Genomic DNA, 24,571 nt, shown 5'->3' with positions numbered 1-24,571 from the left:
AAACAAGGCGTGTATGATCTGCAGATCTCAGACTATGAATGCAATTTGCAGGAACGGATCTTTTGCAGATACTGATCTTTTGTGTCTGGACAGCATCTTTATGTGCAGCATCTTGCAAAGATTTTTTTCTGATGTTGAGTTCAGCTCCATAGAAAAGACTGTGTAGAGTATGGCTCTCCTACTACAGGAAGGGTGGTACGATTGGTCTGTGATCTTTCATTTTCAAAAGACTATGGTCTGACATGTGTATGTGGCCTTAAGGCTCACACACAGACTATAGTCTTTGGAAAATGAAAGATCACAGACCAATCTTACCAGCCTTCATGTAGTATGAGAGCCATACTCTACAGTCTTTTCTATGGAGCTGAACTCAACATCAGAAAAAAATCTTTGCAAGATGCTGCACACACAGATGCTGTACAGACACAAAAGATCAGTATCTGCAAAAGATCTGTTCCTGCCAAAAATCAATTCCTGCAAATTGCAATGATAGTCTCTGATATCTGCAGATCATCATACACATGATTTAACTGACATTCATCTGCAGATCAAGCAATCATCCACAGATCTGAAAATCCATCCTGGTGGATCTGATCTGCAGATGAATGTCAGTTAAATCATGTGTGTGATGATCTGCAGATCTCATAGACTATCATTGCAATTTGCAGGAATGGATTTTTGGCAGGAACAGATCTTTTGAGTGTGTGCAGCATGTTTGTGTGCAGCATCTTGCAAAGATTTTTTTCTGATGGGGAGTTCAGCTCCATAGAAAAGACTGTGAAGGTATGGCTCTCATACTACATGGAAGGGGGTAAAATTGGTCTGTGATCTTTCATTTTCAAAAGACTATGGTCTGATGTGTGTATGTGGCCTAAGTCTGACATGTTGAATCGATAATTTCCAACATATTCAATCTGCTCCCAATTAGGGATGGTCAATGAAATTTCAAGTTTATGCAGCATTATGCTAATCTGGTATGCAAATATAAATGTATGCAGCTTGAAAATGAACCAGCCAAATGGTAAAATTTGATCTATTTTCAAGCTGGCTAAATGTGCATACAGACTTGCATAATCCAGCATCAGCTCAAAGTTATTGCACTTCACTGATCATCCCTACTCCATTGATAATGGGATCAATAAAAAAAAAAAAAATTGTCACTGTGAGCCATCGTTCTGATTGGGAAGTTGCATTCTGTGTACCAGCCTTTACTCCTCCTTGATGGGATTTGTTCTACAGCTTCCAATATTCTCTGAACAAAATTGGACACAGGATAACACTTTAAGTTTTGCATTTTAGCAATCTAGGTTTTCACTTTAAAGAGAAAACCCGGAAGCAGAAGGGATATGAGCTGGCGGCCATATTTGATTTTTCCTGGAGCAATAATGGATTAAAAAAAAAAAAATCTGCTGTCTGGAGGGGCAACTAGACTAAATGTCTGTTATTCAAGGACATAGCAATGTAGGCATTGTAGGATAGTTATGGCAGCTGCTACCTCCAGGTTACCCGGTCTGCATTGTTGCAGAAGCCATTAAAGCAGACCTGAACTCAGAACTTCCTATCTGCTCTAAAAAGATAACAGCACAATAACCTTTAAAGAAACAAAAAAATTGTTACAGCTGATACAAATCCTGCAATAATTCTACTTTCATGGAAGTAGACATTAACATCCTATTTTTACAAGGTTAGCTCCTCTGCCATAGCAGAAGAGATTACTGAGCTGGCACCACTGAGATCAAATTGCAGTTAACTAAAGAGAAGTCACATATAAAAAGGGGATTAGACAGGCTAAACTCTCTAAATACATACAGGGTGCATTTCTATAAATTTTCCTTCTGTCCTGTGCAAGCGTTCAGGCCCCTGGGGGTAGGGTTTATAATTATACGAGTCTTGCCTTACTGTGCCAAAACCATTCCAGGGCCTACCCCTTTATATGTTAGTAGCCCAATATAACTGGCATAAGACTGCTGGTGCAGAAACAGCCTTCACAGTCTCACGTCAGTCATATCTGTACCAGCAGATGAGACATACCATATATTCAGAGAGTAGTCCAGCCTCAAACTTTTTACCCTGGAGGAACCCTGCAAGTAATTTTTGGATCTCAATTAACCCCTGAATTTTACAGGATGTGCTCATTATTCTGAATTTAATTCTTCCTTTTTACAGTACCCCCATTATAGTGTGCGCTATCATACGGCCTCCAACACCCACAATGGGGAAAAATGCCAAGGAACCTCTGGAGAGTACTCAAGGAACCCTGGTTGAGAAAGTCTGGAGTAGACTGAATATGTAGGAGTTCTAGTTTCCGATATGCTAGATTTTGTTCTCTAGTTATTGAAGTTTCCCAAAGAAAAGCCGTCAAGGTGTTCAGTAGAATCTTTGTGTAGCAGGCAGTTGACCACTGGCCCTGTACAAAACATGGACTTCTGAGTAGTCTGCTACATATAAACCATGGAACATGTCTCCTCCAATAGGGATGTTCAACGAGATGCAAAGCATTCCAAACAGTGTACAATTACTCAAATTCTTTATTTAACTTGATAGACAAATCAAAGCCACTTCGGCAAGATTTGATTGGTCTGCTCAAGCTGCATAAATCTGCATTATCCTGCATCATTTTGGGATTTGACCACCCATATCCTCTACCTTCAGGAAGAGGGGGGAAAATAAAAGAAAACCCACTAAAAAAAAGATTGCAGTAAGACTATTTTATTAAAATAATTACAAAGTACAAAAAAAGGGAAATGGGAACCCAAAAAAAACAGTTGCACATAATGTATATACACATAAAAAAAAAAAAAAAATCTTAACAAAAACATTAGTTTTCTGCAACAAAAGAAAAAGCTTTATTTAATTTTCCAGTGACAAACAACCTACATAGACAAACCTGTAGAGATGTGCCTAAAATTTCTACCAGAAACATTAGGTTACCCTGCATGGGTTGGTCTCACAGAAAAAACTATTTACAGACCACAGTAAAGGCACATTTACATGAAATCAAGTACTATCCAAGGCATTGCAATTGTAATGTATATAAATTACTATATGCAGCATTCCAGCGGAATAATACGCAGCATCAGAGAGAGAGATCTGACCGAGCAGATCCAAGTGTAAACAAGATAGGTCACGCTCTAGTCACTAGACTAAAGGGAGAACCTGCAGCATTTCCAGGGTTCATACAATCACCGCCGGCATCTAGGGGACCAGCTTCCCCCTTTTACAACGTCAGGATAATCCTGAAAATCTTGCGTGGAAAAATATATATAAAAACACAGCTTATTTCACATTTTTCTAAACGCTATCTTACAAAACATAAATAGATTGTGTAACAGATTAAGCAATTCAAAGACGAAAAATATATGTGCAACAATGTAGTACTGCTGCTTCTTTGTGCAAACTGCCAAGTAAAAAAAAACACCATACCGGCCAACGATAGGAAATCTAACAGTCTGTAGCAATGTATAAAGTGATCACAGCACAGGTCTACAGTACTGTACACGGCAGGTATAGCAAGCTTATGAAAGTAGAGGTAGAGGGAGCTGGAGATGCAGAATACACCAAGGGATGGGTTCCACCTCCTCCAGGGGGATTGCATTGATTATTGCATGGGTTCCCACAAATGACTCAGCCAATCATTGCTCTTGTTCTGGAACCTTAGGCTGTGCAGATTGCGGAACTTCTCACATGAACAAACACCTGCTTATAAAGCTTTTAGGACTACTACTGCTGCTACTGCTACTACTACTACTGCTGCTACTGGCAGCACTGGATCTGGAAGTGCTTGGTTTGCTGGTACTGGGTTTGCTTGCTTTGCTGGTATTGGGTCGGCTGCTGGTGCCCTGGCACTGGGCTTTATCCACGCGGTCAATTTCTTGAATCATTCTAACAAAAATCTCTTTGCTTTGCTGTAACAGACAAATAATTCAGGAGTTAGTTCATACAAAACCACCGGGGGAGAATTAAAAAAAAAAAATAAAAATAAAAAATAATAATTAAAAAAAAGTCACAAAATAAGTTTTGGGTTTTCTTCCCTCGGTTACATTATCAAAGTCTATAGAATATCCAGATGGCTCATGGATGACCCAGAACTAGGAAAGTATAGTGGGCTGAAGGACAAAAACACCCTCTTACTAAAAAACAGTATAATGTGCCATCTAAAACAGAAGGCGTTAGCAATAATTCAGTATTTAGGCTGTGCTCCCACTTTAGCAGATTTGCACTGCTCATTGCAAATCTGACAGTGAACAGCACCTATTTTAGATATAGAGGCCGTTCACCCTTGTCAGCCTACAACGGTACCATTGCATCTGGTTCATCTGTAGTACTGGTCTAAGCCCTATTCCATAGTCCCATCAATCCATGCTGTACACTGATGAGGACCAAAGTCTGAAACAGGCTGTCACCATGTTGGATTTTTATGTGGCTCTAAAATGTATTAGCTATAGGCTCACTATACACCAGTGGTTCTGCAGGAGAGCCTGGCTTCTGAGACAGATACATTTACATATTCATGAGTGATGCATCTCGGGAGAACACCATTGCTCACTGAAAGCTGAATTATTGCAAATACCATCTGTTTTAAGAAGGCAAATTACACTCAAAGTCCAAGATAAATATATTCATATAGCCATATACTAATTAATGGAAACTAACCCTAATCCCCCATTTTTTGTTAAAGGCAGATTTAAATAAATGAGTCTGAAGAGATTTAAAAATACCGGTTATTCATTCAGCAGGCCGCTTCAGCATTCTAATCTAAACATTTGCCTCAGCAGAACAAGGTCTTAAAGAGAACCCGAGGTGGGAATTACTAATACTATTGGGGCACAGAGGCTGGTTGCGCACACTAAGACCAGCCTCTGTTGCCCCATCGTATGCCTCCATGTCCCCCCTGCTCGCCGCTATAGACCCCGCAGTGCTGGCAACACGCAGCGCGTCGCCAGCACAAGGTTTACCTAAACGCTGTCAATCAGCGCCGCTCCCCCGCATCGCTGCTACCCGCCCGCGTCACTTCCCTCCTATCAGCGGGAGGGAAGGGACACAGGCGGGTGCGCCGATGCGGAGGAGGCGGGGGAGCGGCGCTGACAGACAGCGCTAAGGTTAACATTGTGCTGGCGACACGCTGCGTGTCGCCAGCACTGCGGGGTATATAGCGGCGAGCAGGGGGGACATGGAGGCATACGATGGGGCAACAGAGGCTGGTCTTAGTGTGCGCAACCAGCCTCTGTGCCCCAATAGTATTAGTAATTCCCACCTCGGGTTCTCTTTAATCCCCCCCCCTGCTGAAATCTCCCTGGCAAAATGCCATTCTTCTGGGTAGAGGCAGAGCTTTGCACTGTAGCTCTCCCTCAGTCAATCTCTGCTTCTCCCTACCCCTCTGTCTTTTCACCTGGGTGGGGCTGAGATTGATTGGTCTGGTGGCAGAGCTACAGCACAAAGCTGCCTCCCCCAGGCAGCAAAACCCACGACCTGGAAAGTCGTGGAATTTTGACACAGGATTTTTTTTTTTTTTTGGGGGGGGGGGGGGGGGGGGGGGGTTTAAAGACCTCTTAATGCCACATGAATAAGATTGGATTATGATGATGATGAAGCAGCCTGCGTAGTAATAAATTTTTTAAAAAATGATTGTCTCTTTAACCACTTTACAACTGAGGGGTTTTACCCCTTGACCTGAGCAATTTTCAGCTTTCAGCACTCCGTCTATAACTTTATTATTACTTATCGCAATGAAATGAACTATATCTTGTTTTTTTTGCCACCAATTAGGCTTTCTTTAGGTGGGACATTGTGCCAAAAATTATTTTATTCTAAATGTGTTTTAATGGGAAAATAGGAAAAAAAATGTGGGGGAAAAAAAAAATGCAGTTTTGGCCTTTATAGTTTTTAAATAATGCATGCCACTGTAATTAAAACCCATGAAATTTGCCCTTTTGTCCCGGTTATAAAACAGTTTAAATTATGTCCCTATCATAATGTTTGGTGCCAATATTTTAATTGGAAATAAAGGTGCATTTTTTTTCAGTTTCGCACCCATCCCTAATTACAAGCCCATAGTTTATAAAGTAACAGTGTTACACCCTCTTGACATAAATATTTAAAACGTTCAGTCCCTAAGGTAAAACTATGCATTTTTTTTTTTTAAATTGTAATTTTTTTTTTTATTACAAAAAACAAAATAAAATTGGGGAGTGTGGGAGGTAAGGAGTTAATTTTTTGTGTAAAACTTTGTGAAAAATGCTTTAGGGTGTAGTTTTACTATTTGGCCACAAGATGGCAACAGTAACTTTGTTTAATGCGACCTGCAAGCTCCTTCCAGACGCTTGCAGGAAGTACTAGGAGGCTGGGAAAGTTTGTTTTTTTTCCCACAATGATCGCGCTGCTTATCGGAGAAGCAGCAGATCATTGCGGGGCTTAGATCAACGAACGGGAATGGATTTTCCCGTTCATTGATCTCCAAGCGAGCGGCCGGCGGCGTGTTTACGAGCGGGAGTGCGCACTAGAGCGGGAGCGCGGAAAGTACGCATTTCTCCGTCCCTGGTGGTGAAAGGATGGAATAAGGGACGGAGAAATGCGTACGCGTGGGGGTAAAGTGGTTAAAGAGAACCTGTAACAAAAAAAAACAAACAAAAAACAAAAAAAAAAATGTTTCCCTGGGAGGTACTCACCTTGGGAGGGGGAAGCCTCAGGGTCCCAATGAGGCTTCCCCTACCCTGTAGCTGCAGGCAGTGCAGCTCTGGCTCTCCCGAAGTGGCCCAGAATCTTCCTTCGACAAGCGCAGATTTACCTTTCCTGGCTCCAGCGGGGGTGCTGTTGCGGCTCTCCGCACGGAGATGGGCGAAAATAGCCGATCTCCGTCGGGACCACTCTACTGCGCAGGCGACTTGTGCCAGCGCAGTAGAGCGGTACGACAGCGATCGGCTATTTCCTCCCATCTCCGAGCAGAGAGCAGATACTGCGCCTGCACTGTAGACGGGAAGGTAAATATTTACATCCCCGCTGTCCGGGGAGCTTTAGCGCCACCGCCATGGGACTGAGGACAGGGAAGCCACAATAGGATCCAGATGCTTCCCCCCACCCGAGGCGAGTAACCCCCCAGGGGAGGTTTTTCGTTACAGGTTTTCTTGAAAGCCCTAATTCATGTAACACTGACACACACTTTATGATATATTTAATTTTTTATGTAGTATGGATAATAGAATATTAGTAGCAAAGAAGGGGGATTAAAAAAAAAAAAAAAAAGTCATTTTATTTTCAGTTACCTTTTTTATAACTGCATCATTCATTAATATTTTCAGTTTACAAATTACACTATTTTACATAATGAAACAGGGCAGCGCTTATGACCCTCTGAACTTCCTGGCAGTAAAGCCTTAAACAAGAAACAGTGAGGGACAGGTTGAGATAAGTGCTTCAGAAAACAGCACTGTAGCCAACCCAAAGGTTCGTGGAGCTCAGAGAAGTTCTTTTGTATAGCGAACTCCTGAAGTTTCTCAACTCTTCCTGTACTGGTAACCACATCAGGCTCATATCTGCTATTAACGTTCCATTTCTTAGCTGTATTACACATACAATTTATTATATCATAACTGGCAAAATAGTGTGCAAGTGCTATTTTGCCAGTTAGCTTTAGCAACTGCCATTCAGGAAATGCTTTTGAAAGCAACTAAAACCCTAAGAATCCCCCATGAGGAGATGGACTAGTCCAAAACTTGCTGGTTTTCTCAGATTTTACCTGGTCCGTTCATAACACCTAAGTAAATGGGCTCTTAAGGCTCATACACACTCAGACTATAGTCTTTGGAAAATGAAAGATCACAGACCAATCTTACCACCCTTCATGTAGTATGAGAGCCATACTCTACACAGTCTTTTCTATGGAGCTGAACACATCAGAAAAAAAAAAAATCTTTTCAAGATGCTGCACACACAGATGCTGTACATACACAAAAGATCAGTATCTGCAAAAGATCTGTTCCTGCCAAAAATCCATTATTGCAAATTGCAATGAAAGTCTATGAGATCTGCAGATCATCATACATACATGATTTAACTGACATTCATCTGCAGATCAGATACACCAGGATGGATTTTCAGATCTGCAGATGACTGCTTGATCTGCAGATGAATGTCAGTTAAATCATGTGTGTATGATGATCTGCAGATCTCAGACTTTCATTGCAATTTGCAGGAATTGATTTTTGGCAGGAACAGATCTTTTGCAGATACTGATTTTTGTGTCTGTACAGCATCTGTGTGTGCAGCATCTTGCAAAGATTTTTTTCTGATGTGGAGTTCAGCTCCATAGAAAAGACTGTGTAGAGTATGGGTCTCATACTACATGAAGGGTGGTAAGATTGGTCTGTGATCTTTCATTTTCCAAAGACTATAGTCTGATGTGTGTATGAGCCTTTAGCCCTCTAGAATACGGAGGCATGGCTGTACATTATATAACTGGTCCAGACATCCCCTTACCTCTGGGTCTGTGGCAGTAACCTCTATGAATGCAGCTCCCCACGCTTCAGCCAGCTTCTCGCCTTCAATTGTCGGTACTTTACGGCTAGAGGGGGGGGGGGAAATGGAAATTGAATTCCTACAAAATCATGCAGCGATTGCCATTTGTTGAGCCGTGGTACTACACAAATTTAATCTGAAACACACCCATTTATATAGTCCTGGACTGTTTTACTTCTTTTGGATTAAGGTTTTTCACTTTACACCTTATATTTGATATACTGAACACATTAAAAAGGCTTTTCACAGAGTACTACCTAGGAAGATATGTTCTCACAGTAATAAAGCCAGAGTCCTCAAACTCAGCACAGTTGGTCACCTGGTGTCAAAGGTTAAAGTGCACTTGAGATGACCAACTCCCAACCTGATAGCTCCCATGCACTCTTCTGCCTTTCTGTTAGTGTGCAACTAGCCCTGGAAACTCCTCCAGTCAGCACAGGCACAGCCCAGGAGCGCTCCCTCTCACTACCGTCCCCGGGATCGTTCTATGCCTGTGCTGAATGCTCCCAGCAACATGAACGCAGCAGGAGCTGCATGCGCAGTTGGTTCTGGACAGGAGGGGCTAATTGCGGGCAAACTGAGGAGAAAAAAAAAGGACCGCAAAGTTCAAAGTTTGTCACCGACTGTCATGGTTACAAAAAGTGGCTGGACCACCATCCACCTAATATATGCCAGAGCAAAGCCACATCTTCAGCTAGTCAACTAAATATAAAAAACAAAACAAAACAAAAAAAAAAAAACACAAACACCTGGAGTGGGGTGGGGGAGGGGGTGGGGGGAGAAAAACCATTGTTAGTTACCTGGTAACTTCCTTTTTAGTAACCTCCAGGACAGGTCCACCCTGAGACGACATAGGCTCCTCCCAGGAACAGGAAACGTCCACGTAGAGTACTCTATAAATTTTAAACTGACACCCACAACTCCAGTCAACCACAAGAACTGTTACTCATAGCAGGTGTCCCCATCCATCTAACAATCCATAAGGCATACGTATATATATATATATATATATATACACACACACATCTCTATACCTCTATAAACGGGTGGGTTACGGACCTGTCCTGGAGGTTACTAAAAAGGAAGTTACCAGGTAACTAACAATGGTTTTTCCAGTAACCTCCAGGACAGGTCCACCCTGAGAAGATAAGCAAGAATCTTACCAATTTTAGGGTGGGCTTACTGCCTGCAGAACTTTCCTTCCGAATGATTGTTGTCTTGCAGACATCAGATTCACCCTGTAGTGTCTTGAGAAGGTGCCGAGACTTGTCCACGTAGCCGCTCTGCAAATCTCTTCTGGCGTTGCACCCGCTCTGTAAGCCCATGATGTGGCAGCTGCCCTAGTAGAGTGGGCCCTAACTGTACCTGTTAGTGAGGTTCCTGCTAACTTATAAGCTTCCTCTATAACCAACTTTATCCATTTGGCTATGGTTCTCTTCGACATTTTCTTCCCCTTTGTAGCCCCTGAGGTATTTATGAATAGAGCTCTTGATTCTCTAAACTCTGCTACTCTTTCCATGTATGAAATAAGACATCTCCTGACATCCAATGCTGGTTCTGAATTAAATGAAGGTAACACAATTTCCTGTGATCTGTGAAATGTTGTCGTTACTTTGGGAAGAAATTCCTCACATGTCTTTAATACTACCCTATCATTAAATATTATACAGAACGGCTCATCACAACCTAACGCTTCCAGCTCACTTACTCTCCTCGCTGAAGTAATGGCGATTAGAAAGATAGTCTTCATTGTAAGAAGTCTTAAAGGAATCTCCGATAATGGCTCAAAAGGTTCCTCTTTCAATACCTTTAGTACTAAAGATAAGTCCCAGCTGGGAACTTTTCTATTCACTATGGGCTTCTTTCTCTCAATGGATCTGAAGAACTGGATTATAAGGGGGTCCCCTGCTAACCTTATATCCGGAAAAGTAGATATTGCCGCTACTTGTACCTTTAAAGTACTTAAAGAAATATTCTTTTCCACACCATCTTGTAGAAATTCTAATACCGTAGGTATTATATCTCCTGAAAATCCCGACTGTTCTTTCCACATATTGAAGGTTTTCCAATATTTTAAGTATATTTTCCGCGTCACCTTTTTTCTACAATCTAATAGTGTACTTATGACTCTTTCTGAAACCCCTCTCTTTCTTAACGGAGACCTCTCAGAAGCCAGGCAGACAGGTTTAGATTTGGTATACAGTCTAGATTTCTTCCTGATTTGCTGGATAGTGTATCCCTGTGAGAGATTCTCAATGGACCCTCCAACCTCATTTTTAGAATCATCGGATACCAACTTCTTCCTGGCCAATCCGGTGTTACCATAATGACTGTTACCCTTGTCTGCATCAGTTTCTGTAACACCCGCGGAATAAGCTGAATCGGTGGAAACGCATATCCCCTCTCGAATGTCCAGTTCTGACTGAGTGCATCCACCGCTTCCGCTCCCTCTCTGGGATTCAACGAATAGAACCTCCTGCATTTTGTGTTTGACTTGTTTGCGAACATGTCTATCTGGGGACGTCCCCACATTTTTACTAGACTTTTGAATACTCTGTGTGATATTTCCATTTCCGAGTTCGACAGGCTGTGTCTGCTTAGGAAATCTGCCATGTTGTTTAGAGATCCTTTTAGATGAATTGCTGACAATGACAGGAAATTCTCCTCTGCGAGTATCAATACTTCCATCGCCAGATCCAAGAGCTTTTTTGATCTTGTTCCTCCCTGTCGATTTATATAAGCCACAGCGGTCGTGTTGTCTGTCCTGACTTGAACATGTTGGCCCTTTAATATCTGCAGACCCTGTACTAGTGACTCTTTTATTGCTCTTAATTCTCTGTAATTTGAAGACTGGTTTCTTATCCACTTGGACCACAGTCCCTGCATCACTGTTCCTTCCAGATGGGCTCCCCATCCAATTAGACTTGCATCTGTGGTGATGTACTTCTTGGCTGGAACATTCCATAATCTTCCTTCCGTCAGAATTTTCTCTGATAGCCACCAGTCCAGCGATCTCAGCACTTCTGTTGGACATCTTATCTGCCTTTCCAGATCCTCCTGTTTTTTGTTCCAGTTTTGCATCATCCAAAACTGTAGATGTCTTGTGTGCATCAGGGCCCACTGAATTGCTGGAGATGTCGAGGTTAAGAAGCCCAGCACCTTCATGATTTCCCTTATTGACAAGTCTGGATCCTTGTTGCACTCCTTTATGATTCTTCTTACCTTTGTTATCTTTTCTGTTGTCAGATAAAGTCTTTGTGTCCCTGAATCTATCAGAACTCCCAGAAATTGTATTCTTGATGTTGGTTGAAGAATCGATTTTTCCCAATTGATTATCCATCCCAGAGCCTGTAATTGTTCCAACACTCTCGCTGTGTTCCTTTCTGCTTGCTGGTATGAATCTGCTACTATCAGTAAGTCGTCCAGATAAGGAATTACCAGGATTCCTTCTGTGTGGAAATACTTTATCACTTCCCCCATTACCTTCGAGAAGATGCGTGGGGCTGATGATATTCCGAAAGGTAGAGCATTGAACTGGAAATGTTGAATCAACTTCCTTCCCTTTACCGCAAATCTGAGGAACCTCTGGGATGACTCTCTTATTGGGATGTGCCAGTAAGCATCTCTCAAGTCTATGTTCGTCATTACGCAGTTGGGGGTTAGTAAGTTTCTCACAGAGAATATTGATTCCATCCTGAATCTTTGATAAGATACAAAGGGGTTTAGAGGCTTGAGGTTCAGAATTAGTCTGAACTTGCCCGTCGGCTTTTTTACCATAAAGATCGTCGAGTAAAAACCCCTTTGTATCTGATTGCGCGGAACAGGGACCACCACTTTTTCCTCCACCATATCGTTTATGATCTTTCCCAGGGCCTCTTTTCTTTCTTTGTCCCTGGGAAGAGGAGTAGTGATGAATCTGTTTCCTGGCAATGACTGAAATTGAATCCTGTATCCTGTATTTATGAGATTGAGGATGAAATCGTTTCTGCTGACTTTTGTCCACTGGGAATAAAATCTCATTAGACGACCCCCAACTTTTTCTCTGGCGTCACTTCCTTTCTTGAACGTCTGAGCTTCGAAAAAGAAAGTTCTTTTTTGCCCCCTCTTTGTTAATTGCCCAAGGCTTCCTTTGTTGAGGCCTTTCTTTATTCTCCTGCCTATTTCTCCTGAAGAATCTCTTATTCTGCACAAATTTCTTCTTAACTGGAAAACTCTTCTTCTTGTTAGAAGTTCTCTCCAATATCTCATCTAGTTGTGCTCCAAATAATAACTCACCATCGAACGGTATATTGCATACTCTTGCTTTCGAAGTCTGACTGCCCTCCCAATTTTTGATCCATAAATTGCGCCTGGCAGTATTAATTAAAGCTGTTGTTCTCGCATTTATTCTTATATTCTCTGCTGCCGCATCTGTAATATAGTCAGTAGCCCTAGACACCACATCTAACGACTCTAGTATGTCTTCTTTAGAAGCTCCTTTCTGAACATTCTCTTCCACTTTTTTCACCCATAATGCCAATACTCTTGCTACACATGTAGTAGCTGCTGCCGGCCGAAAATTTGCACCAGCTGAGGACCAGGCTTTTTTCAGAGCAAACTCTACTTTCTTATCTTGTGGATCTTTGAGATATCCCAGATCTTCAAATGCTAATTCGTTCTGTTTGTTAACCTGCGAAAAAGCCGCATCAAGCTTGGGACAACGATTCCACATCTTAACATCATCTTCTTTAAACGGAAATCTCTTAATAAATCCTTTAGACATAAATAGTTTCTTGTCCGGATACTTCCACTGACTCATAATTGTATTTTTAGTAGAAATATGAATGGGAAAGGTTAGTGGTTCCGCTGGTTCCATTCCCTGGTATAGCCTATCATGTACTGATATGTCTTTTGTCTTCTCTGGCTCAATGTTAAGAGTCTTATTGATCGCTAAAATAAGTTGCTCTGTGTCATCCGCCGGGAATCTAAATCTAGAAACTTTCTTAGGATCTGACATACTATCCATACTTTTTACGGAAGATGCATCTGACCCATCGTTATCCTCATCCTCTTCATCTATACCCTCTTCTTCTGAGGACGAAATAATACGTCTCTTAGATGAGGCCTTACTCTTGTGTTTATCAGGTTGTTCAGGCTGTGTGGTAACAGCCTTAGGATCAGGGGTTAAAGGTGTAGCTGTACTAGTCCCAGCCTCCATTGCATCGGCAGGCGGAGCAACTGCTGCCGTAAAGGCTTCCCTTATTGATTTTATTGTCTCTGCCATCTCCTGTTTAACTGCAGACATGATTTCCTCCTTCAACCCTCCTGACTGTTCCTGAATTAATTTCATAAAGCAGGCCTGACAAAACTGTTTAGTATATGTATGGGCAAGTTTTGTATCACAGAGCGGGCACCGCCTCCTTGGTCTTGAAGGATCAGCAGATTCTCCGCCCTATAATGACATATAAAATAATACACAGTCACCATCCTGTATCAATAATGGGGAAGAATCACCCAGGTGACTTGTGTTACAGCATTGTGATACAAAAGATAGGTTTCCAAAACCAAAAGGGAGAGGCAGATTCAAAAGGAGACTAGTATGCATTAACAGAATAGCCTAAGAATCATACAGCCCGCCTCTAAGCCATTCACATAATGTAATATGTTGTGTCATATTTGACTATACATAGCAACAATACAAAATCAGCTTCGCACAACTATATAGAGGCCACCCGTGGCCTAACAGCCTGTAAAATTCATCTAAAATTCAGTAAAATTACATTCCCCAAGCAGGCATAGACAGGGTTTGCATATAAACATGTCTTGGTAAAAACAGACCTCAGCATAGACGCGGCGTGGCTCATACCATTAAGGTCTCCAAGCCTCCAGCCCGTCTACTCACCTTTCCTGGCTCCTGCTTAGCGTCCATCCTGCTCCGCTCAACAAACAAACTGCCGAGCCCTGCAGAGTTCCGACGTCTCTTCACCGCGCCGACCGGAAGTGACGTCATGTAAGGGCGGAAGTTCCTATACGGAAGCCGCCATTGAGGGCAAATCCAGCCAACCCTCCGGAAGCTCAGGGACAGCCCTCACACCACTCCAGCGCGCCAACGGCCTCTGCCTTCTAGTGAATCACGGACGCCGCTTGCTCCTCTTAGATCCACCTCAACTCGGGTAGCCATAGGAGCGCCGAAGACAGGTACCTCCATCTTCTCTCTAGGGATCCAAAACCACCTCCAGGCAGGTCCCCCTGATACACCGCCAACCTAGTCCCAGACACACCTGATCTGAAGGACCGGCGAGCGGCATAGAGCACCCTTGCTTTCCTGGAACAGGAAACGTCAACTGGAGTTGTGGGTGTCAGTTTAAAATTTATAGAGTACTCTACGTGGACGTTTCCTGTTCCTGGGAGGAGCCTATGTCGTCTCAGGGTGGACCTGTCCTGGAGGTTACTGGAAAAAAAAATATAGTTTAAGTCATAAAAACTATGGGGGGCTGGCTGGTGGGAGCCCCAGGTAAGCCCCCACCCAGGTGTGCTTTAAGGCTAGGCGTTGGCAAAACAATTTGAACCATTTCATTTAAAAGCTGCCCATTTCAAATGAAAATGTATGCAAACAAGGCATTAAATCTATCAGGTAGGTCCCTATACAACACAGATGGTCTTTAACCAGCTTAGCGGTATGGACGAGCTCATCCCATCCATGACCGCCGCACTGGATTTCTCAGGCCCTAGTGGGCCGATTTTCACAATTTGTTTTTCAAACACGCAGCTAGCACTTTGTACCGATCGCCGCCGCACGGCTACCCACCGCGTAATCGGAAGGGGTGTGGGGATGCCGCTGCACAGCGGCTATCATGTAGCTAGTGCTAGGCTAGCTACATGATAAAATAAAAAAATAAAAAGTGCTGAGCAGCCACCCAGGGCCATAGGAAAAAAAAAAAAAAAAGGCAATTGCCCCAGGGCCCCCCAAGGTGTCCCTCCCCCATCTTAACTGTTGCTCCCCAGGGACTCTGCAGAGTCTGTTAAGTTGGGAGGTGATTGGGGGAGGGTCAGCAGCCTGCTCAGGGGCCCAGGAGGGAAATTTGGCTGCAACAGAGGGCCTCTAATGGCGCTTTTTTGTTGAGGGGGGGGTCTGTTGGGGGGCCCCAGGCTAATTTTGTTACTTGAACCAGCCCTGCAGCCACCTTGGCGCATTTAATAGAATGCCAGGGTGGTTAATTCGCATTCACAATGTCATGTTGCGGAGCTGCGTTATAAAGTCTAACGCAGCTTACTGCACTGCAATGGTAATCCTATGGGCCGTTCACAGGGTGACGTTATTGCGTTGAAAGTGTTGCGTTGCATACAGTGCGTTACCTCTTGACACGTAACTTTAACATCGCATTAAAAACGCAACGTCCCATTGTGAATATGCCCTTAAGGTATGGGAAATAAACAAAAATACACATTTACCTCTCTTTTGGGACATCGCTCTTATTCCCCACAATAAGAACAGGGGTCCTGAAAACAAAGACAAAAAGTATAAATTTTTCTGAAAATCAAAAGTGAGGAGACAATATACCATGCAATTTCAACCACTTTCAATAGATAAGATTGCAGCAGTAGTGTCTGAATAACACCACAAACAAGCATGCAGCTAATCATGTCAGAAACACCTGATCTGCTGCATGCTTGTTCATGGTCTATGGCTAAACGTATTGAGTCAGATGATCAGCACGACAGCCAGGCAACTGGTATTGCTTATAAGGAAATAAATATGGCAGCCTCTATAGCCCTCGTTACAGTTTTCCTTTAAAAGCTCAGAGTGGACAGAACATGTGCCTCATCCCAAATGTGTTTAACAGGAAGCTCTGAATGAGGAACACAGCTGCAAAATGGAGGGGAGGTCTGGGACACCGTTCAAGGGGAGAAAAAAAACCCCCAAGGAATGGCCACCAAGGTATGCCCCCCCCCCCCCCCCCCGCAAAGAAAAAACCCTAGGTGTGAACGCGCCCTTAAAAGATCCAATTTTACAACAATATACAAGCTTTTTTGAATTTTGAAATTGGACATGTTGGAAAATTCAGAACAATTTTTATCAAGAATGGTATATGATGGATTGTGAGATTGTATTCATTTCAGAAAAAGAAAAAAAAAAATTGTATGCAACTTCAGTGTATATTTCTCTCGATTTATGTAACCAACCAATTTTTCCCGCGTAACAATCTTTTATTCTGAAATTGTGGCACTCAAAAATATGCGTGTGGGACCTCAAAGATTCTGATCAAAACTGCCAATCGGAATGCTTTAATCAAATCAAAATAATATAATTGTATGGTGTTTGGCCACCTTTAGACAGAGTTCCCACTTGAGCTGAGAACAGACTTTATTCGTTCTCTGCTCATTGTTAAACTAAAAAGGTACCTATACACTTATAGATTTGTAACAGATTCAACCATCAGATAGATTTCTGTCAGATGCCTGTCAAATTACTCCTTTCTATGGTCTTTATTTCTAGTCCAAAACTAACTAGCTAAAACATGAATACTTACGGGCCAATCCCAATTCTGTCAATGAGTACACTACGCAGTAAGCTCGCAATGATGAAGCTGTAAATGAGAAAAAAAAAACATAAAAGTAATGTATTGCTTCTTTAGGAGTAAAGAGGCATGTTACTAGGCAACTAAATTAAGGATCAGAAAGTACCCAACCCAAAAAAGGCTGTATTAAAATGAGGCAAGAATTAAATACAGTTCTACAGTAATATCACTAGGTGGCACTCCAATACACAAAAATTCCAAACAGTTCGCTGCAAGAGTAATCTTACCTCTGTACGCACGACACTGAGTATACGACAATGAATCCATGAATGTTAACAAAATGGATACTGGGAAGCAAGGTGTACTGATTCTGAAGGGAGAAAAAAAAAAAAAAAAAAAATTAACAGTCAACTACAACCGGGAACATTACAGTAAACCAAATGCTCAACACTTACCACTCCTGCTGTGTCTACCACATTTAGTTCAAATTCTTCTCCATCCACAGTAATCTTCGTGTTCCAACCTGGAAAGTGGACAGTGTTTAATTGACATGATATTTATTAGATTTTTCATCTTTAGTTTGCCAAGATGTTCATTTTGGAACAAATTACAAATTTAACATTTATAAATTACTGTTTAGAAGGCCACAATTTTCATGAAAGGGAACGAACAGCTACGTTTCATTGGTTAAATTGTCAGGGCTGTGGAGCCTGTACAAAATTCATCTCTTCTCCTGTTTATGAATCCACCGACTCCAGGTACCCAAAATTGCACAGACTCAACAGCCCTTTTAATTATATAGGGCAATTTCTATATAGGTTGTAACCAGAAAATTAAATCTGGTTTTGTTAAGGGCTGGTACACAATGTAATTTTCCATCAGATCAATAATTTCCAGCATGTCCGATCTGCTACCAATTAAGAACGGGATTAAATAGTGTGCAGTACTGATAATTGCAATTAGGAGCAGACATACAAGAAACTCCATCTGATGGGAAATAGCATTGTGTGTACCAAGCGTTCGAAGCAGGGATGGTCAATAGAATGCAAATAATGGTCAATAAGATGCAAATAATTTTGAGTTGATGCCAAAATATGCAAATTTATACAGTTTGAAAATGGACCGATCAAATTTTACATCAGCAGGATTTGATTGGTTTATTTTTAAACTGCATATATTTGCATACAATAATGCTGCATCAATTATCAGAGTCTCATTCACCATCCCCCAGTTAGAACTTTATATACATACACACTTTGGAAATACATTTTTAATAATGCCAAGCTCATAATTCCATTTATCCCCTTTGACTATGCATATTTTAAATGCAAATTATGCAGTTTGAAAAATGGACCTATCAAAGTCCTCCTTGGCATGATTTGATTGGTCTATTTTTAAGCTGAATTTGCTCTAGAAATTTGCATAACCCTGCAACTTTGAACTTTTTGCATATCATTGACAATCCATCCTCTCCATACCTATGGGTACCACACAAACACTTTTTAGGGAATAAAAAGCAAACTGGAATAAAGCTTGGCATCAAGTGTTGCAATGGTTAAAGTGAAGCTGAGGTGAGGTGAGAAGGCTAGTGAGGCTGCCAATTTTTTTTTTCCCCTTGTAAAAACAATGCCAGTTGCCTGGCAGCCTTCTTGATCTTCTGGCAGAAGTATAAAGCCCCATTTACATCATACAATTTATGCGATTCGATTCAATCCGACATGTCCGATCAGTGGCAAACAATGGCGAATCGAGTTCGGACAGGTCGGATTGAATTCAGGAGTCGAACAAAAAAAAAAAATAAAAAAAAAAAATTGTATGGTGTAGATGGGGCTTTAGAGACAGGATTAGAAGGACTGCCAGGCAACTGGTATTGTGTAGAAGGAACTAAATATGGCAGCCTTTATATCCCTCACCTCTGGTTCCCTTTAAAGCTACCTTACAAGATTGGGGGGAGGGAGTTGAAAAGTGCAAAGGAAAAAATAAAATGTAAAGGCTGGGAACACATTAGGCAGTGCGGGAAAGGTAGAGTTTTGCTGCATATACGTTTGTGCGTTTAGTGCTTTTTCGGTTTCCCCACATTTTCATGTATTTATGGTTCACATATATAAATGGCATATGCATTTTGCATGCCTTTTATGCAAATCACTAGGAAGTCAACAGAAATACAAATTATTTTTTTTAAATGCACTAAAACACAAAACCTCTGCATCACTATTGACTTTCATTATGTGCATTTTAGATTCATTTTGGAAAAATATACAGCAAGTCCTGTGTTTTTAACCACTTCACCACTGAGGGGTTTTACCCCCTGACCACCAGAGCAATTTTCACCTTTCAGCGCTCCTTCCATTCGTCTATAACTTTATCATTACTTATCACAATTAAACAAACTATATCTTGTTTTTTCCACCACCAATTAGGCTTTCTTTAGGTGGGACATTATGCCAAGAATTATTTTATTCTAAATGTGTTTTAATGGTAAAATAGGAAAAAAAAAATCATTCAGTTTTTGACCATTATAGTTTTTAAATAATGCATGCTACTGTAATTAAAACCCATGAAATGTATTTGCCCTTTTGTCCCGGTTATAAAACCGTTTAAATTGTGTCCCTATCACAATGTTTGGTGCCAATATTTTATTTGGAAATAAAGGTGCATTTTTTCAGTTTTGCGTCCATCCCTAATTACAAGCCTATAGTTTATAAAGTAACAGTGTTGTACCCTCCTGACAAATATTTAAAAAAGTTCAGTCCCTAAGGTAACTATTTATGTATTTTTTTTATTGTACATTTTTTGATTACAAAAAATAAATAAATTTGGGAGTGTGGGAGGTAATGAGTTAATTTTTTGTGTAAAGGTAATTTATTTGTATGTGAAAAATGTTTAGGGTGTAGTTTTACTATTTGGCCACAAGATGGCCACAGTAACTTTTTGTTTAATGCGACCTCCAAGCATCCTTCCGGACTCTTGGAGGAAGTACTAGGAGGCTGGGTAAGTATTTTTTCCACAATGATCGCGCTGCTCATCGGAGAGCAGCGGATCATTGCAGGGCTTAGATCAACGAACGGGAATAGATTTTCCCGTTCATTGATCTCCGGGCGAGCAGTGCGTTTACGAGCGGGAGCATCGGCAGGAGCGCGGAAAGTACGGATTTCTCCGTCCCTGGGGGTTAAAGGATGGAAAAAGGGACGGAGAAATTCGTACGGGCGGGGTAAAGTGGTTAAAGACGCACATTGCAGAACGCAAAAATGCATTTTTTTCATGTGGCCCATTGACTTGACTTCTGTGCATTTTCCACAATGCTAACGTTTCTGCCTAGTGTGTTCCTACCCTCAGGGAATATAATTCTTTAGCACTTACTTTGTTCGATGGTTGGCACATATACTTTAGGAAACTCTTTGAGCATAAACTGTTGAGCCAGTGAAGATTTACCTGTTGATGAGAAAGTAGATTGGTAAATTACATGTAAACACTGTTCAAGAAAAGTTTGAAACCTGAGCCCAAAATACAGCACTAGTGACCACACCCAATAAAGGAGATCACACCCACCCTACCTGAGGTGGACAAGCAGCAATGCAAGTCAAGCATTTCAGTGAGAAAAATGCAAATCCTAAACCATGCAAACACATCCTAAACCACAGGTAGGCAGTTAAGGACTACATTTAACCTTCATCTTTAACCTTTATCGGTGCAAGGCATGATAAATAATACCTAGTTAATTCATGTGAAGTATGGTCCGGTGTTAGTTGTGGACCAGACATTCCGACAAACATTGATTCAGGTAATATTTTTAAATGACTAACTATACAAGCTTTCCAAACATCAAGTTTCTTCTTCAGGCCTTATATAGAACTGGATCAGGACCAGACCATCTAGTTCTGCATGATGCCTGAAGAAGAAACTTAAAGAACACATCCGAGGACTGCAAGAATGAAAATCTACTTACCTGGGGCTTCCTCCAGTCCCTGCCAGCTGTCCTGTGCCCACGCCGCAGCTCCTTCTGGTGGTCCGGGATCCCCACTGGCACAAGACTGACCGCCGCTCTCAGAGTTGCCCTGTCATCATCCAACTGTACTGCGCAGTAGTTCTGTGCAGAACAACCCAGATGACGTTAGTGCGACTCAGTGAGCCACAGCGAAACACAGGAAGATTCTGACCTGGCAAGGTCAGCCTCTGCACTGGAGGGGACCAGGAGCCAATGGAGCTGCGGCCAAGGCACAGGTCGGTTGCCAGGGGCTGGAGGAAGCCAGACGTAAGTGGATCCCCCCCTCGGACCTTCCCTTTAAGACAACTGGAGTGAGAATGGTATGGAGGCTGCCATATTAATTTCCTTTTAAACAATACCAGTTACCTGGCAGCCCTGTGCATCTGTTTGGCTGAAGTAGTGTCTGAACACTACCAGCATGAAGCTAATATTGTTAGATCTGAGGATGTCAGAAACACCTGATCTGCTGCATGCTTGTTCAGGGTCTATGGCTAAAAATGGCTAAAAGTATTAGAGACAGGAACAGGAGGACTGCCAGACAACTGGTATTGTAGAAAAGGAAATATGTCAGCCTGCATATTACTCACCAATAAGTAATATGGTGCCCATACCAAAGGGTGTATGGGCACCCTTTTAAGGTGCCCATACAGGGTAACATACAGGGACACACAGAGACACACACACACACACACACACTTTTGACTCATTAGATCCGATTGTTTTAGTAAAATAAATAGGAAAATTGAACGTTTTTACTGTACCATGTGTGGGCACCGTAAGGATGACCTGCAAAAGTTCATTCAATAGACATCACAAACGGGTGCTCAGATCCCTTTAAGGTTGCCACCTTGATCAACTTCAGCAGAAAATTCAAAGAAAATTACGCTCAGGTGGCTGTGCTGGGGCATTGATCTGGGACAGATTTGCACCTTTAGAAGAATGATTTATATGCCTCATCTAGCTGCCATTTTGATGGTAGCCAGAAAGGTGCCCCTCTGATCTTTTGAGTTAGCCATAGTGGGTGGGCTAATACACGTAAACAAGACTTCTGAGTGGCCATCTCATTGCTGGATAACAGAGTAACCAAGCAGCTCAGGGTGGCCCAAACTACTAGGAATGTATAGGGGGATAAAAGGGACCAAAAAGCCCTCCTACTAACATAACCAAAGCTTGGTGTATTTGCCTTCTTAAAACAAGGAAATCTGCAATAATTGCTGGATAAGTCATTAACTGGCAAAAAAAACACACTGGGAAGTCAGTGGTTTAGCTGCAGAGTCTACTGGTAATGATCACACACACACGATTTCTTTAATATTAACCCTCTCTGCAATTCCATCATAAGGACGCAAATGAGGTGGGCAACAGCATTTGCCAAGGCTGGGTCTTAGTGTTAAGCAGCGATGAGCAGATGGAAATGGCTGCAGTTTAGGCACTTTATGGCTGGGATATGCACCACCATCCAAGATATATCTGCTCATTTATTGGCATGACCATCATTTACTGCAGCTACAGACTAGATATCTTACACAAAACCAGTCTCAATTGGTCTGACCCATAAGCACAGGAAGAAAGATGCCTCCTGACAAGGTCCATGGTCTCGGGAGGTTACTGTGGGAAACAGCTGCTCTCAGGTGCTTATAAAAAGCCAACCCTTTAAGAGTTTAAATGGAAGCAGCACCCTTTCCCATGTAGGGCTGGCATATCCACCTCCAAAATTAGGTAGTGTCAAATAGTTCCATTTCCTTTAATCAATAGGTTTCAATGTGAAATATACCTTTTTATCACTAGTTTATGCTTCAAAGGCAAGAGGCTACATTGGGGACCACTACATTTTTCTCATGCTTTATAGACAAACTATTGGCTTAATATTAGTTACTTTATGCATACCCATAGCAGTTAATGAAAACACAAACTGGCCACTTCTTAGCATGTTCAGCAAGATCCCCTCCCCCCAATACAATGGCTAGAGCAGTCAATCCACTGCCCTCCCCCACCGGGACAGAGAGTGCCCGCCCCTGACAGCACAGCAAGTCATCACTAGGCAGCACTTCCTGTACAACACGCCTAATCAATCACTCCAATACACAATCAGCCCACTTATCTCACAGGAAACTCCTCCAGCAAACACCAGCTCATCACTTTCTCACTCACCCCCCACACACAGGGCGGCCATTGCTCAGCCCATCTAATGGCCATGGCCACTGGCCAGCGAATGGCCCAGAGAGCTGCTATATTGCCACATACCTCTCACTATGGACTGGGGAGGAAGTGGCACAATTGCCAAGAGAGACTAGGTGGCTACACAACATACCATTTTTGAACATTTCAAAGCAAAGACAATTGTAACATTTAAAGACTGATAGTAACATTTAAAAAAAAAAACCTGACCTAAGTAACACATACACATGTGTGTTCACTCATACACCCCTCCCCCGACAATTTTTTTTAAAGAAATTGGGGAGGGGGATACACTAAGCAAATCTACCATACACTATTTGAATTTAATTTAAAAAAAATTTGACTTATCAAAATAAACAGGAATTTCAATCAGATCTCTAAAACAACGCCTTTTATTTGTACAACCAATTCGATCTGATTTCCATAAAATTGTATAATTTTAGTGTATCATCTGTGGCCACCTGGTTTCAAATAATAAATGGATACAATTGTTGCAGTCTCGGAATGCAGCTGTATTGTAAATTAATTTAAAAACTACACTCAGACTATGTAGAAACTGAGTATGTACTACATTGAGCACTTAAAAAAAAATCCATCGATGTGACTATACAAATAACGAGACACCATTAATCGATACCAGCACATGAGCAACGCTGCAATATTAATATTCAGTTACAGAGATCGCGCGTCCGCATCGATATGCGACTTACCGACAGTCGGGTATCCGAGCATCACGACCTTGCGGCTCTTGATGAGAGGCATGCTGATGGCGGTGCAGCGAAATCCACACTCTGGGCGGCGAGGGAGAGGAAACACCACTACCAGACCACACTCAGCGGTAACTATTCTAGCCTGATTGTCTGCTCTGCGGGTCAAATAACCTACTGCTATCGGGCCTGACCGCCTCCGGCGCTCTGCTGGCCAATCAGGCGCTCCCTAAAACCCACGCTCGGCGCTGATTGGCCGGAGGGGCAGCAGGTAGCCAGTGCGCGGCGGGATGAAAGGCTTCGGCAAGTTTATTCATTGTTTGGGTTCTGGTGGGAGAGCGCTGTGATTGGTCAGCAGCTTTGTGATTGGGCGGGGCCTATTAATAGGCTGGATGGCAACAAAGCCATGTGTCTGTCCACGAGGGCCGTACGTGACCACCAGCGCCGCCCGTGCCATTGTGTAATGCTGGCTCCGCGTGGCCAAATTCAGTGATGGGATTAGGACTAGCGGCCTGATAGATAAATAAATAGTAAAGGCAAGCAGGTACCGCTGTACAAAGGGATTCTGGCTAAATGTTATCTGGGAAACTATCTCAATGACTGTGATCTAAATGATCTTTTGGTATATATTTTACTAATGGTATATGGTTTAGAGGCGCTAGAGTTAGATAATTGCTAGGGCAATATAAATT

The 24,571-nt window shown here is 42.2% G+C and overlaps 1 protein-coding gene across 1 annotated transcript; it reads right to left on the bottom strand.

Annotated features, from left to right (window-relative positions):
• Positions 1–2,772: 2,772 nt before the first annotated feature.
• RHEBL1 (RHEB like 1) lies at positions 2,773–24,090 on the bottom strand. Its single transcript, XM_068265192.1, has 8 exons — positions 23,883–24,090; positions 20,370–20,441; positions 17,465–17,532; positions 17,297–17,379; positions 17,022–17,078; positions 15,943–15,990; positions 8,473–8,557; positions 2,773–3,905 (listed from the first exon to the last, which is right to left on the bottom strand). The coding sequence occupies exons 1-8, from the start codon at positions 23,932–23,934 to the stop codon at positions 3,681–3,683; spliced, it is 690 nt and encodes a 229-aa protein (XP_068121293.1). The 5' UTR covers positions 23,935–24,090; the 3' UTR covers positions 2,773–3,680.
• Between the last annotated feature and the right edge of the window lie 481 nt (positions 24,091–24,571).

Source organism: Hyperolius riggenbachi, chromosome 2 (assembly GCF_040937935.1).
Source record: "Hyperolius riggenbachi isolate aHypRig1 chromosome 2, aHypRig1.pri, whole genome shotgun sequence".
NCBI lineage: Eukaryota > Metazoa > Chordata > Amphibia > Anura > Hyperoliidae > Hyperolius > Hyperolius riggenbachi.
This window is presented reverse-complemented; position numbering and strand designations above follow the sequence as displayed.